This window comes from Daktulosphaira vitifoliae, unplaced genomic scaffold (assembly GCF_025091365.1).
Source record: "Daktulosphaira vitifoliae isolate Bord-2020 unplaced genomic scaffold, ASM2509136v1 Scaffold_1, whole genome shotgun sequence".
Classification (NCBI taxonomy): domain Eukaryota; kingdom Metazoa; phylum Arthropoda; class Insecta; order Hemiptera; family Phylloxeridae; genus Daktulosphaira; species Daktulosphaira vitifoliae.
The window spans coordinates 46156980-46173757 of NW_026099572.1; the positions used below are offsets into that span (position 1 = coordinate 46156980).

Here is a 16778-nt window from a genome sequence, read left to right on the forward strand (position 1 = left end):
TTATTAAAATACTTTACACCTACTGCACACACATCTAATTGATAAGATTTAAATATATAAAAAAAACTCGTATAAATTCTGCAACATTACAAAATATATAAATTTAATATTTCTTTATATTATTTGAAATTTTAATAACTGGCGGTATAAATATTAAGTTTAGACTACAAATTTTAAAGTATTCATATTTAATTTATTTTTTTAATATTTCCAAAATTTGAAATATTTTTTAAAAACTTAGTAGAATATTTTATTGTTATACTACAAATTCCTTATTAAATAAAAACATCATAAATAAATGATAAAATAACTCTTTGAAGACATAATTAAATTATAATTATTAAAATATCTAAATATTTGCTATCTAAATTCAAAAAAACTTAACTTAGATGAGTTTTAGATAATCATTTATAAAGTAATTGAGCTAAGATAAAAATTAAAAACATAATTTTATATTTATCTAGATAAAATTCCAAATATTTATTTAAATTTTGATAGTAATTATTTTACCAAGTGACTCATGGAAGAATTAATACTATTTCAATTATGCTTTAATGCTTAAATTAAACTAAACAATAAATTTATTTGATAAGAAATATTTATTTAAAATTAAATATTATAATGATTTAATTATTTTTGCATTATTATATATTTTTTCGATATTTTGACATAAAACAAAATGGTATTTATAATTTTTAAAAATTAAATTTTTAGTATTTTTTTTTTCTAATAAAAATTATATTTTTCAAATTTTCTTTGTGTATTATTGTAGGCTTGGAATGTTTTGTCTTCTAACTGTCTAAAAACTGTTGGAACATTTCCAAAAAGACTTTTATCTTTAGGATCAATATCATCAAAATTGTATCTAGAGATAACACATTCACCATTAATACAACGGGGTAGGAAATTAAAAATCAGCATTGAATCATCAGTAGATTCTACCAACGCAATTATTTCACAAAACTTATTCTCATTGTTTTGACACATACGATTAGAACTCATTGCTAAAATCATAAAATTTATTATTTAGTATATTTCAAGTTATATTTATGATTTCAAGTTTAGTGCTGGTGTTTCGGTAACTATCGCTCCGAAGATGAACTTTGCAATGAGTTCGAAACGTCAGCACATAATTAAAGACAAATCTATAAACATTTTATATAATAGAACAATCCAAGGCACATTAGCACGTTCACTGAAATTTAATGTTCATAATAAAAAAATTATATTTAAATTAGTTTTGATTTCAGTTATTGAAAGGTTAGTCGAGGTGCATTGTATGGAGTGAATTTAATTCGAGAATCTATTAAGTAACTCAACATTTTTGTTGCAATGATAGAAGATGAACTTTGAAAGTCATTTCATTAATTCTTATTATAATATTATAAAGAACTTGTTTAAATCAAAAAACTTCCTTTGAGCTAATATTTTTTTTTGTATAAATAAATAATTAATAATCAAAAAAAAAAATTATTTTATACAAGATATATTTTATACATGTTTAAAAATACAAAAAAAAATGGTTTGTAAAGAGGCATTTTATTCTTAATTCACGCAATTTATTTTTAAGTTTTTTAGTTTAAAATTTTTTTATATATAGTTTTAGTCAATATAATAACAAAATAAAATATTTGGTTGAAATTGTTCAAAGGTAGTGTACTCATAAATTATATGATTATCTATACTATTTCATTTGGATGAAACTCTCAATCCTTATTTTACTCACTTATCTAGAGGTTATTTTAAAATTTAGTATTCTTTTATCAGGTTAAATAGTATTCTTCAAGGAACATTTCGTCAAAAAAATATGTTTTTAGTATTCTATTTTCTTTTATTATAAGGCAACGATATAAAAATTATCAAAAAAATAGATAAATATTTAGCTAAAATGCTTTGTGAATTAAAATAAAAAATCTTGGAAATGCCACTAAAAACTATAATTTACTTATAAACATCAATAGATATGAAACTTACCAACTTTGTTTTTTAAGTAATTTTTAAATATTTGATTCATGATAAACTTTCGATTAAAAACTTCTTCGTCATATGATGCTTAAAAAAAAGTATTATAAATAAATGAATAAATAATATTTAAAATAAAATAATTGAATTTAGGTTGTCTATCTATTGATGGGTAATTGAATGATTTTGGCTCAAAGAGCTCTACCGAATAATACATTCGGTAGAATACATTCTTGATAATACATCAAGACTCATTGTTATATAAGATTAATATCTAAATTAAAAAAGGAGCAAAACAAAAAAATATATAGAATATATCTCAGAAAATAAATCAACCATACCATTAGTTTCAAAAATAAATTGTTACTTAGATCTAAAAGACTTATTCAATATGATATCGCGTTTTATAGATTGATTTATTAGGCATACTACTTTAATTATTTCTAAAGATCGATTTTAGAAGTAACTTTCGAAGGATAAATAATAACCTATTATTAGAATTAATTAAACTGTTAAATAGTTAATAATATAAATAAAATTTTAGCAGGTCGAAATATTAATATTTAAAGTTTTAGAAATGGTAAGAGACGAGGGTGATGTTTAGCCAAGTTCTATTTTTACTATAACAACATGATGGACTAATAAAATTAATAACTGAAAAATTAATAATAGGATACTGGTTATCGGCTAATGTACATTTTATTTAGACCATTCTCTATTTAATAGTAAAATAATAATAATAGGTTACTACTTATCCTTTGAAATTTACTTCTAAAATCTACTCTTAGGGATAACTTTTTTCTTACAATAAACTTCACATGTATAATGGTTTATAAAAATAAATATTAACTAACTATCCTGTAGTATCTTGGTCAATATAATAATTAAAATTTTATTTATATAAAAAAAATGTATTTCATTATGTAATCTTTGAATAATAAATAATGTAGTTTCATTTCTTTTGTAAAATAACTTGCTTCAGTGTAGTGTAATTTTATAAATATTTATAATTTTGAGTTTCAAAGTAGAAGCCTACTATCTTAAATCATCACAATTTGAAGTTTTAATATAAATCATCAATTATTTAATAAGTAATAATATTATTAAACAATGATATCTAATTAATACTTCAGTATTATTCATCTATTTATAAAATAATATTTACTATCCTAATTCTTTTTTTCAAATCTAGGAATGAAAGAAGATAATTATTTATATTATAGCATTTTGTGTAATTTTAGTTCTGTTGTTTCATACTAAATAAAATTACATTATTTTTATATAATCCTTTAAGGTTTGCCGAATAAAAGGTTAATTTCAGTTTTTATTTTGCATATTTACCATACAAATTAGGAGATATATCTGAAAATTTAAAATATTTTATTAGTTAAATTTAAAACCATTGCATAGTACAATAATTAGATTATATATAAATCAATATTAACTAACCTGAATTGCACAAATCACCTAACAAAAAAATTTATAATAATTTTAAAAAAGATAATTAGTTAGATAATTTTGTGTGTATTTTTATTTTTTAAAACAAATATTTGTGATAGAAAAACAAATTCACTCAATTATAAATACATAGTTGTACTTAAAATTTAAAAATTGTATGTTTCCTATCAAATATTAATAATTATGATCAAAAACTTAATTGGAAAATCACCATAATCTTTATAAATTTTTTCTTCTTTCATATCGTATGCATCTAATTTCTCATATGATTCTTTTATTACTTGAACATCTAAAAATATTTTTTAATTTGATGAAATATTTGATTGGAACTTATAGATTTTATCAATCATGCATTACATTTTAATTTATCCCAATGGCATTTCAGGGATTAATAAAATATTTACTTGAAGTTATAATGTCAAGTAAACACATATTAATACTTAAAACATATTATTGTCGTGTTATTATTAGGTTTGCGGTGGACAAAATTGTTGAACATTTATAAATTGAAATTTATGTGATACGCAATATTTGATTTTAATTGTAATTACTTGTATCATCCCTCTTTAGAGTTACAAAATCTATAAAAATAAATAATTCAGAATAAAACACTGTTTAATTGTTTAGAATTACAACATTTGTGAGCAGGACAAATACGTGCTGACAATTTTGCGTCAGAGAATAACTTAATTGAAATGCACATGTGAGTATACCACAATATGTATTTCAATACAGTTGGTGTCAACATTTTCAGATAAATATAAATAGCTATGGCTAAATATCTCACTGGCACACCTTACTCTAAAGTAGAAATAGTATTTATAATAGCGATAATAATATAAAAAATTACCTTCTCTTAAAAAATAATGTGCTAATATATCTAAAACAAAATGAGTAGTTAAGTAAATGTATAATACATTTTCAAATTTATTATGAAATTGATACGATCACATTTGCATGTGCCCATATCTCTGTCTCCCATAACATCGTTGTACCGTTTAATAGACATATATATATAAATATATAATTAATACAGTGACATACAACAATACTAACAGGAGGGCGGACTGCACACATAANCAATACTAACAGGAGGGCGGACTGCACACATAAACACTTTTTGCAATTCACGGCCAATGTGCCATAATAAGATATCCCTATCGACAGTTGACATTTTACCATCTTCGTGATCACTACTTTTGCCTGATAATTAACTTAACTTTGCTACCCCGTATATTATAGTGTGTGCGTGTGTCGCCGTCAGCTCCCTGTTGGATTATAACATCTCTAGGTGTCCAGCAGGTTGTATTATCCATTTAATATTTCAATTGCTTAATAAATATTTATTTATATCGTTGTTAACCTAAAGTGTTATATATATATATTGTAGTGCGACCCTTGGTAGTTCCTCTAAGGGAATATAAATTAAATAGGAAACTTCAGTACCTAAGGTAGATATAGCCTAGCCAGCTATCCCCCGTTGGTCTCTTAGAATACTGTCGACGGGCATTTAGGCTCAAACCCTAAATAGCGACGTAACAAAATGCTATACATAATTTTTAAATAACTATAAAATTAGCAATGAATTTTTACATGACTTTGTTATCAAACATTTTTAATTTTATAAAAAATCAATAGAATAATTTGACAATAACCAATATCAGTTTAAAGTTAAGTTTAGTTATCATATGTCAAAAGACATTTATTGCGTTCTTTAGAAAAAATGTGTTTTTTTTTATTAAATTCTAATTTGTTCCAAACACTCATTTTTGTACTAAAAGTAGTAGGTACTTTTTGAGAATAATAATTATTAACAAATACCTTAGGACATACGAGTTTGCAAGGTTATAAATCGTTGCATTTCATGGCACCCCCCATTTAAAATAATAAGTAATGGAAATAAATACATATATTTTTTAGTGTCGTACTACTATATACGACAATAAATCAAACTAATACTATCACTATATAGAGTGTTCAGTAAATAAGAAAACGCATTTCTATTGTTCTCATTGTTTATAACAACTGATCTGTTTCTTTACTTACTGAATACTCTGTATACTATATATATCTATATATATATATATATATACACATACTCTATACTAATACTATAATATATAATATTATATATTATATAAGATACTTACCATACGTATTATTATCAAGAATATGTTTAAATACTTCTGCGTCTTTTCCTAAAACGTAACAATATTTTTAAAAGAGAATATTATAATTTTAATAAGTATTACAATATAAAAATATTCCTAGCTCAGTGTTGCAGTGAGATTCATATTTTTAAGATCTTATAAAAAGAAACTTTTTTTAATATGGGCTTAAAATAATTTATTTAGCTTAAAAAATAGATTATTTTAATCATTTAATCTTTAAAAATAAAAATAAAAATATTTTTATTATCTGTTGCTTTATCAACAAAAATATATTAGTTTTTGATCCATCAATAATATTAATTTAATTATTTGTATTATAAGTATACTATTATTATTTTATTTGATTTACCGGCGTCAACAATACACTTAAGTAGTGCATCTGAAATTAATAATAATATTAACTATTATTAGTGTAATCAAATAAAAAATTTAAGTGAATTATCATTATGATAAAATAAAAATGAAATATACAGTTACGTACATTTTGTTTCGGTCTCGGAGTAGACTGTATAATAAGTTTACTTTTAACTGTTTAACTAATAAGAACAATATAAAACTCAAAACTTTTAACTTGGTTTATAATACTTTATTTTGTATACACATATTGGCGTGAGCATCGTGTCGTCCTTTAAGATGACGAGTTCATCGTTACACTACTATAAATACAATACAAGTAACCGGTACGCACCGGACAAACACGCTTATCTGATACCANGTACGCACCGGACAAACACGCTTATCTGATACCATAATAACATACAAAAGAAAAAAACCAGCAAAGGGGAGTCGCGGCACAGTGGTGACGTGGTATAGTTGGATCAAGTATAATAATATCTGACAGTAATTAAAATCACTATAAAAAAAAAGCTTCGATGCAAATCTTTAGATAGTGTTTAATTAAAAAAAATTGATGGATTATTCCAAAAGCTACATGATTTGCTATTTTCTTATGAATACCCTGAATGAAAAAGGGATTATTAAAAAATATTATTTCTCAAAAAAAAAAATTATGTTGATCCATACACTTTTCAATTAGTTATAGCATTATAATGTTAAAAATGTAAAAAATAAAAACGAGATTCGGTAGCCATTTTCACCACTGAAGACAAAATAAAGTCAGAAATTTTTTTTTTCCATGATAAAGTATATTATATTAGCTTTAATTTAAGATATACATAACAATGTCAGATTTTCAAAAGTCAAGTTGAAAAAATTAATTTTTTGTGAAAATGTTGTCATTTTAAATCCCCGCCTGTGGGCAGGTAAAAAGTTAGATTTATAAAAAAAATATACCAAATGATAGGTAAAAGACATCATGCATCTATAAAGAAAAATTATATTTATTTGTCATTTTTTGAAAAAGTTATGAAAGTTTTAAGTAAAAAAAATTGAAAAAATTATGAAAATTAGTGATTTTTAAATTTGTAATTTTTCGGAGGTTTCCTCCATTTAAGGGGAACGAGGAAATTTTTTTCAATTTTTGAGGGTAATGTCTTCTACTAGATACGTTTTGAGATATTATGACGTATCATTGAAAGAAATCGGTTCGGTAAGAGCTGAGAAAAAGTGGTAAAAGACACAAAAAAATAAAAATAAACGCATCTTAGTAAAACCAATACCTTCTCAGCTTCTCATCGAAGCTAAAAGTATAGATGATATCATACAGTGATTAAAATCACTGTCGTAAAAATCGTTTCGATACAAATCTGTAGATAGTGTTTAATTTTAAGAAATTGGTGGATTATTCTAAAATCAAAATTAAGTCCTACTTCCTTTATTATTCCTAATTAGTAGTTTTGTAATTTATAAGTATAATCTATGATTAAATATCTATTAAAGCTATTAAATATTGTTTATTTGTTCTTTTTTGAAAAAGTTATGGTAGTTTTAAGAAAAAAAATGGTGAAATTTACTAATTTTAAAAACTGTAATTTTTTAGGAGATTTTTTTGGAAGTTTCCCTCATTTACGGGTAACTTAAGACATATATAATAGTGTCAGACTTTCTGGAAAACTTTCAAAAGTTAAGTTGAAAAAATTAATTTTTTGTGAAAAAGTTGTCATTTTAAATCCCCGCCTGTGGGCAGGTAAAAAGTTAGATTTATAAAAAAAATATACCAAATGATAGGTAAAAGACATCATGCAACTATAAAGAAAAATTATATTTATTTGTCATTTTTTGAAAAAGTTATGAAAGTTTTAAGTAAAAAAAATTGAAAAAATTATGAAAATTAGTGATTTTTAAATTTGTAATTTTTCGGAGGTTTCCTCCATTTACGGGGAACGAGGAAATTTTTTTCAATTTTTGAGGGTAATGTCTTCTACTAGATACGTTTTGAGATATTATGACGTATCATTGAAAGAAATCGGTTCGGTAAGAGCTGAGAAAAAGTGGTAAAAGACACAAAAAAATAAAAATAAACGCATCTTAGTAAAACCAATACCTTCTCAGCTTCTCATCGAAGCTAAAAGTATAGATGATATCATACAGTGATTAAAATCACTGTCGTAAAAATCGTTTCGATACAAATCTGTAGATAGTGTTTAATTTTAAGAAATTGGTGGATTATTCTAAAATCAAAATTAAGTCCTACTTCCTTTATTATTCCTAATTAGTAGTTTTGTAATTTATAAGTATAATCTATGATTAAATATCTATTAAAGCTATTAAATATTGTTTATTTGTTCTTTTTTGAAAAAGTTATGGTAGTTTTAAGAAAAAAAATGGTGAAATTTACTAATTTTAAAAACTGTAATTTTTTAGGAGATTTTTTTGGAAGTTTCCCTCATTTACGGGTAACTTAAGACATATATAATAGTGTCAGACTTTCTGGAAAACTTTCAAAAGTTAAGTTGAAAAAATTAATTTTTTGTGAAAAAGTTGTCATTTTAAATCCCCGCCTGTGGGCAGGTAAAAAGTTAGATTTATAAAAAAAATATACCAAATGATAGGTAAAAGACATCATGCAACTATAAAGAAAAATTATATTTATTTGTCATTTTTTGAAAAAGTTATGAACGTTTTAAGTAAAAAAAATTGAAAAAATTATGAAAATTAGTGATTTTTAAATTTGTAATTTTTTTGGAGGTTTCCCCCATTTATGGGGAACGAGGGAAATTTTTTCGACTAGATACGATTTGTGATCTTTTGACGTATCATTGAAAGAAATCGGTTCGGTAAGAGCTGAGAAAAAGTGGTAAAAGACACAAAAAAAAAAATAATAAATGCATATTAGTAAAACCAATACCTTCTCAGCTTCTCATCGAAGCTAAAAGTATAGATGATATCGGACAGTGATTAAAATCACTGTCGTAAAAATCGTTTCGATACAAATCTGTAGATAGTGTTTAATTTTAAGAAATTGGTGGATTATTCTAAAATCAAAATTAAGTTCTACTTCCTTTATTATTCCTAATTAGTAGTTTTGTAATTTATAAGTATAATCTATGATTAAATATCTATTAAAGCTATTAAATATTGTTTATTTGTTCTTTTTTGAAAAAGTTATGGTAGTTTTAAGAAAAAAAATGGTGAAATTTACTAATTTTAAAAACTGTAATTTTTTAGGAGATTTTTTTGGAAGTTTCCCCCATTTACGGGTAACGAGGGTAATTTTTTGTGGAATTTTCACTATTTACGGGAACAAGGCCAAATTTATCAATTTTTGAGGATAATGTTTTCAACTAGATAAGATTTGTAATCTTTTAACGTATTGTTAAAAGAAATCGGGTTAAGTGAGTGCTGAGTAACAGACACAAAAAAAAAAAAATTTATTACCATAACATTTAGCTCAACTTGCAAGACATAAAAAAATAAAAAAAAATTATCATGATAAAATTAATACCTTTTCAGCTTCGCATCGAAGCTAAAAAATCTATACTTCTTATGATTATATAAACATTTGGCTAAAAAATGATTAATTTTTCTTATATTTAATAAATTAGTTCATGTATATTAAATTTATTTTTTTTGTATATGATTGTAAAAAAAAAGATTATAGAATCCAATAATATTTTATATTTTCCTTTGAAACCTTGATTGAACTTTAAATTTAATTTTAAACATGATTAATAATCAAAATTATCCAAAAATAATGTAAATCAGTTATTTTCGGGTTATAAATTTATATGGTCCAATTTTTAGTTTGGTTGAGATCTTAAAAGCAATTTCATAATACTTTTGGTTTATAAAATTATTAACCTAACTAATTCTCGGAATAAAAATCGATGTATGTCAATTAACTTATTAGATATGGTCAAAATGTTTGAAAAACTGAATTCATTTTAATTCCTAGGTCTTCTTATAAAAATGAGTTTTTGGACTATTTAACTGAAATATTATGTTTTGATAAGAATACAAAAATGGGATATTTTTTTATTCTCCTGAAGAAAGTCTAAAAATTTAGTGACATGTTTTTCCGCAGTTACAACAATGTATATTTTATATTAAAATACTTTAATGTTAACTTATTTTATAGCATTGTTTTATGTAACAGCTATGACCGACAATACGATAATCATTCAATAATAATAATATTTGATAATTCTTAAATATTTAGTAGTTTATACTAAAAGTAAAAAAATATTTGAAAATGTCCAACACTGAATTCTACATTCAAAAATCAATACTAATTCCAAAAGTTACTTTGATCTTTATAATAATATGATATATTATATCTCATATATTATTCAAATGAATATGGTTATCTAATAAAACTTATATATTAAGTATTATTATATAATATTGGAATACATATACACTTCACATTCTGTTTTGTTTAAAATTGCAATAATTAAAATGCATTACAATTTTTTAAAATTTATTAAAAATTAGATAATACTAACTTGTTGTAGACATTTTCTGAGCAATCTGATCTAAATATGAATAATTTTCAGCATTAATTTCAATCACAATAAATGAACAGTATAATAATAGTTGACATATTAAATTCATTTTTTTTAAGTCTGAAAATATTTTGTTTTAATTAATGATATATGGTAGACACGTCTGGCCGTTAAAGATTTTTCTAACACTATTTATCAGTTATAATGCGTCCATAATTTCCTTAATAATAGCTTTCCAAAAATATACACCATAAAAAAAAAAGAGTAAATATAAGAATAATTAAATAATATAAGATTTATTACAATTAAATAATTAAATAATATAAGATTTATTACATTTAAATAATTAAATAATATAAGATTTATTACAATTAAATAATAAAATACTATTATTTATTCAATTGTTTATTATGAATCTGTTTATTCGAAAAATATACTTTATTAATAGAAAACTGTTAATTTTTCAAATGTTTTATTCCTGAAATTTTAAGAAAATTAATCCATGTGCTAGTAAATTTTTGCACCCGGATTTTGTTTATTTATATGGGGTGTATGTAAATGGTTCTAAATAATGTGGTCATAATAGAGAAATAAACAATGTGACTTAGAGGAAGCTAGGGATTAAAAAACATTATGACGAAAATAATTTAAGATACAATACGTAATGGGTTTTAAGTTTTTATGACCCTCCTTATTTAAAAAATTCTAAACACACGCCGCTGAAATTTACACTAAAACAGCTGAATACTAAAATAAGTATTAAAACATTTATTCTTATAAGTTTGAAAAATAAATATCACAAATTTAAAATAAAATGATGATGTATGCCATTGAAGACGTAGCTTGTGCTCGCTAACTTTTTTTTTATGCAGTTAGGCTGGTATTTATGTATGTAATGAGTGAAATAAAATTATTCATTAATCTTTAAGATTTAGTACTTTTATTTTTCGGCAATTATAACCATTATATAACCAATTAAACAAAATAAAATTTTTAATTAATGTATTGTGATGGTGCCCCGTTACCATTATTGTGAGAATTTATTATAATAAAATACAGACAGCACATCCGCTTCCTGAGACTGATTAATTAACAATTAACATTTATTGCTAAATTGGCAATAGTCCAACTTATTATAAAAACCCAAAAGACCTGGCCATCTTGGTCATTCGACTCAGTGCTTTGTGTCATTCATCAGTCTCAGTACTCGGTTGTCGCTGTCCGGCTTACTGCTTAAAGTAAAGCCTTTGTTTTTCCTTTTTAACCTATCTACTCTCTTCCCCAACATTTCAGAGTACTTGTGTTTTGCACATCGTCTGCACCTCGTATTTGGTTATACTCCTTACCTGATACGCCTAGTATTTGTGTCTTGCACTTCGTCTGCACCTCATACCTAGGTGTTACCCTTATTCCCTTTCTATAACAACAGCCTTTTGACACCCAAAGCTAACCCGGAGTGTCGGCCGAGCACCGTGACTGCTGTACGATAACACACACGTGAATACCTAGACAGCAGTCCTATTCTCATCACCTTCTTCGTACGCCTTACTTTCTGTTTAGTGTTACGACAGTATTTTGAATATACATATAAGGGTTGATAAAAAAAAATCGATCATTAAAATTTTAATGAGAACCCTTTTAACTGTATTATATACATTAAAATAGACATTTTGTGGAGATTTGAGATTTTTCAAAATTTTTTTAATGATTACTCTACGTGTTTTAAGTATTTTGACCAAAATTACCCTAAGAAAAAAAACCTACTTCTGTTATTAAATTTTTCTTCAAACATTATGACAATTATATCAAAATAGTTTTCACTGTAGAATACAATTTGTTTAGTTTCAAATATATTGGTGTCGATCACTTAATAAAATATTATCACTCGAAAAAGGTATTCTAACAAACATATTTTTTGTGTTTAATTTTTTGCAATTAAAACAATTATTTAATCAATTAAACTGTTAATTATGGTAGTAGTTGTATAAATTGTTTTAATCTTCTAAGGAAAAAATGAATAATTTTAAATGATATTACTATCGAAATTTGAATAACATAAATTAATTTTTTTTAATATATGTGTGTAAAAATATGTTATAATGAAATTCTAATTCCCAGAGTGAATATTTCAAGACTTAATATTTAAACGTTGGTTATCTTAATATATATGACGGGTCGGGGTTTTACTTGACACTCGTATAATAAACTAAAGACATTTATTCTATTCTAACTAATGACACGATTCTATTACGTATATATATATATTAATTAAACCTATTATATATAGTAAAACATTAACATAAAAAGAAAAGGAGTAACCCAGCCATCTAACACTTCATCCGCCACGTGATAATGCGATGCTTAGAGCTCTTCACAACGAATACTTCTTGGACGACGTTAACAACCATGCGTGTCACGATAAATTTCCCAGCAACAGGACCAAACAACAGAAGAACACCACCGGTGTTTGAACGCTAATAATATCAACTCCAAAGGTGGATTGAGTATTTAATAAAACGTACGTTGCCTATACAGGCCGACACGAACCCAACGAAGAAAACTACACCAGATCACTGGCCCGAGTGATTAGACTCAACGGTACGATATAACGTCAACCGCGAACATGAACGTAATGACAGCAAGGTGCCGGACACGATTGGTATCATTACAATGAGAGGGGTAATGAGCGATTTCAAGCTATGTGGAGCTTGACCGGGCTACACGCATAACTTATGGACAATGTGTTAGTTTTGTAGCAGATTTAATTACGTCGTGTCGTAATATAATCGTCACTATTATTTATACGATACAACACTAAAATATCCTGTTCATGTACTCAACAATGCTATCTTTTTAGTATTTATTAGTATATTCTTTTTTCATTTCAAATAGTCACCATTTCTATCCATAGAAATGGTACATTTTAACTTGTTTCATTATACATTATATTCTTACAAGGACAAGATCTCTTTCGAACAAAAACTTAGATAAACATTTAAGAGAAATAGTCAAAAAACTCACACTGTTTGGCTACATTGTAGTGTATGTGGTCATAAATCAATAAATAATTACTTTTAAAATCCTTCCTCACCAAAAGAAAATCTATATATTATTTTTGTCATCTTTATTATTATACTATTAATAGTTAAATACATTGTATTAATTTTTCGTTTTACTTGTAAAAAAAAAACATGTTAATGTTATATATGTAAATGTCAAAATAATTTTTGTTCTATTCATCTGTATTGAGGGTAAAAAATTTCCTCGTTACCCGTAAATGGGGGAAACTTCCAAAAAAGTTCATTTCGTGCTCCGTATTGGGCTGTTCTTTTTGTGGTCCGTATTGCGCTGTTTTTATCGTGCTCCGTATTAAGTTGTGCGAACGTCGTGATAGTCATTGTCGAAATTTTATGTGTTAATTTGTGAACTAAAAATCTGAACTTGTGTATTNGTCATTGTCGAAATTTTATGTGTTAATTTGTGAACTAAAAATCTGAACTTGTGTATTTTATTTATCATTTTCACCAATATCATCATTAAGGATATTATAAGAACCAGAGAATTTACCAGGTAAGATTTTTTAAATCCATAAGAAAATTTACATAGTTATTTTATGACAATCGAATTACACCACGAATCAAAAGTAACTCCCACTCACATTTTTTTAAATTCCAACAACTATTATTATTCTGATCTTTTTCCTTTAATATTTTAGCTTCGATGCGAAGCTGAGGAGATATTGGTTTTACTAAGATGTGTTTATTTTTTTTTGTGTCTGTTACCACTTTTACTCAGCTCCTACCGAACCGATTTCTTTCAATGGTACGTCAAAAGATCACAAATCGTATCTAGTCGAAGAAATTACCCTGAAAAATTGAAAAAATTTCCCTCGTTCCCCATAAATGGGGGAAACCTCCAAAAAAATTACAAATTTAAAAATCACTAATTTTCGTAATTTTTTCAATTTTTTTTACTTAAAACGTTCATAACTTTTTCAAAAAATGACAAATAAATATAATTTTTCTTTATAGATGCATGATGTCTTTTACCTATCATTTGGTATATTTTTTTTATAAATCTAACTTTTTACCTGCCCACAGGCGGGGATTTAAAATGACAACTTTTTCACAAAAAATTAATTTTTTCAACTTAACTTTTGAAAGTGTTCCAGAAAGTCTGACACTATTATATATGTCTTAATTTAAAGCTAATGTAATTTACTTTATTACGAAAAAAAAAAATTTCAGACTTTATTTTGTCTTCACCATGAAAATGGCTACCGAATCTCGTTTTTATTTTTTACATTTTAAACTTTATAATGCTATAACTAATTGAAAAGTGTATGGATCAACATAATTTTTTTTTGAGAAATAATATTTTTTAATATTCCCTTTATCATTTGACATATTTTATCTTAATCAGGATATTAATAAGGAACTAGCAGATCATGTAGCTTTTGGAATAATCCATCAATTTTTTTTAGTTAAACACTATCTAAAGGTGTGCATCGAAGCTTTTTTTTTATAGTGATTTTAATTACTGTCAGATATCATTATACTTGATCCAACTATGCCGCGACCCCCCTGTGCTCGGTTTTTTTTATATATTTTTTATTATATTTTTGAGTTACGACAGTCGATAAAAAAACTTTTTTACAAATGTTATTCTTATTTGTTGTTAATCTAACCTTTTATAATATAGTTTTATACAATAATATGTATAAAAATAAGTATATAATATATACTTATTTTTACATATATATTATATGTGTTGGGAATAGTAAATCAGAAAATACATTTTGCAGCAATATTTTTGTAAAAAATGAAGTAGCATAAAATTGTTACTAACATTTTCTTAACACAAAAAAAAAAATTATTTTAAATTTAGAAAAAATATGTTTGCTTAAACTTCTAAACATGCTATATATTTTCAATAAAACTAAATTTATAACCATCATGGAAGTTTTTTTTCGAAAATTTATGTTAAAATAATTTATTATAACTTGGAACAGAAAATACTTATTAATAAAAATACTTGTCTAGTTTATATTTAATATGTAACACGTATGAACGCTTTTTAGATGTACTTACTTGGGCTCTAAGTATAGATTGGAATTTTTTTTTTAAGTTTTTTTAAGAACCGGATTTGACATAGAAAATATAGAAACCCCAAATTTAATCTTATTAAATATATTTTTTTGGAACCAGAACTTTACCAAAAAAAAAAATTAGTTCTTTTAGGAGTTCCCAAAATGAATACGTTTTGTATATTAAATCAATGTATTATTTCTACATTTTATTTATTATATTCCTTAAATTATTTTATTATCTGTCTACAGAGTAATCCGCTTATCATAATCAATTTGCATTTGTAGTAATATGCTCAATGCTTTGCATTACGCATCTTCTAATTATTAATGAAAAATGTATAATCTGTGTTTTAAATAACTTGTAAACAAACAAATAATTTATCTGTCATAACAAATACGATGTTTAACACAATTTCTTATTATTTATATATATATGTCAATTTATCAATTGTTAAATATGTTATCTGAATATAATAATCCTGTAATGTATAATTAATACAATAAACAAAAAAAGATTACTAAAAGCGCTGACAACAATATACCCCCTGGATTGGGGGTAATATCATTTTATTATAAAAAGCACTGAAATCCTTTCAGTCGGGGAGAGACTCTGGAGAGACTCTAGAGAGACTCTAAGGATTGATAGAGAGCGAGAGAGTTCGTTTACTACGGATTGAAATAAGAATAAGAAAAAGGAACATTTATCAGTCACAGCCCTGTGTTGTTGTCGGCTGACTTTTACGCGTTTTATTTATATATGAAAAGAACTTGTTTTAATTATTTATCTTTTGACGAAGTGCGAATTAAATACTTTTAAACATATATAAACATATCGAGAGATTTATCAAATCATTTTACAGCAATTTGCAAGAATAAAAGAAGTAAGTAATTTTATGTTATCCCAATTATTTGGAGTTAATAAATTTGAGTAAAGGATGACAAAGCAATAGATCATTTATTAAATTAATATCTTAAAGTGTCAATTTTGATTGGTTGGTTAAAGAAGTTATACATAATCACGTTATATGGTATTCGTGAACTGGCTCTGCCGTTTCGTTGCCTTAAAGATGTTTTAAAAAACCTAGCGTGATTTCTACTGTATAAATTAGGCTCTGGTATTCGTGGACTGGCTCTGCCGTCTCGTTGCCGAGGTATTCGTGAACTGGCTTCGCCGTTTCGTTGCCTCTTAGTTAGGACATTAGAAACTAACCAGACAAAAGTTTATTCTACCTCTATAAGAGGAACTTAATATAT

General features: G+C 25.1%; 1 protein-coding gene across 2 annotated transcripts; it reads right to left on the minus strand.

Annotated features, from left to right (window-relative positions):
* Positions 1 to 563: 563 nt before the first annotated feature.
* LOC126904327 (uncharacterized) lies at positions 564 to 10620 on the minus strand. Of its 2 annotated transcripts, XM_050683304.1 has the most exons (10): positions 10436 to 10620; positions 5941 to 5970; positions 5571 to 5618; positions 4271 to 4300; positions 3972 to 4001; positions 3632 to 3709; positions 3412 to 3429; positions 3304 to 3324; positions 1975 to 2052; positions 564 to 1004 (listed from the first exon to the last, which is right to left on the minus strand). In XM_050683304.1, the coding sequence occupies exons 1-10, from the start codon at positions 10542 to 10544 to the stop codon at positions 727 to 729; spliced, it is 720 nt and encodes a 239-aa protein (XP_050539261.1). In that variant the 5' UTR covers positions 10545 to 10620; the 3' UTR covers positions 564 to 726. The 2 variants fall into 2 exon arrangements, with proteins under 2 accessions (XP_050539261.1, XP_050539270.1); XM_050683313.1 differs by lacking the exons at positions 3304 to 3324; positions 3412 to 3429.
* Positions 10621 to 16778: the final 6158 nt, after the last annotated feature.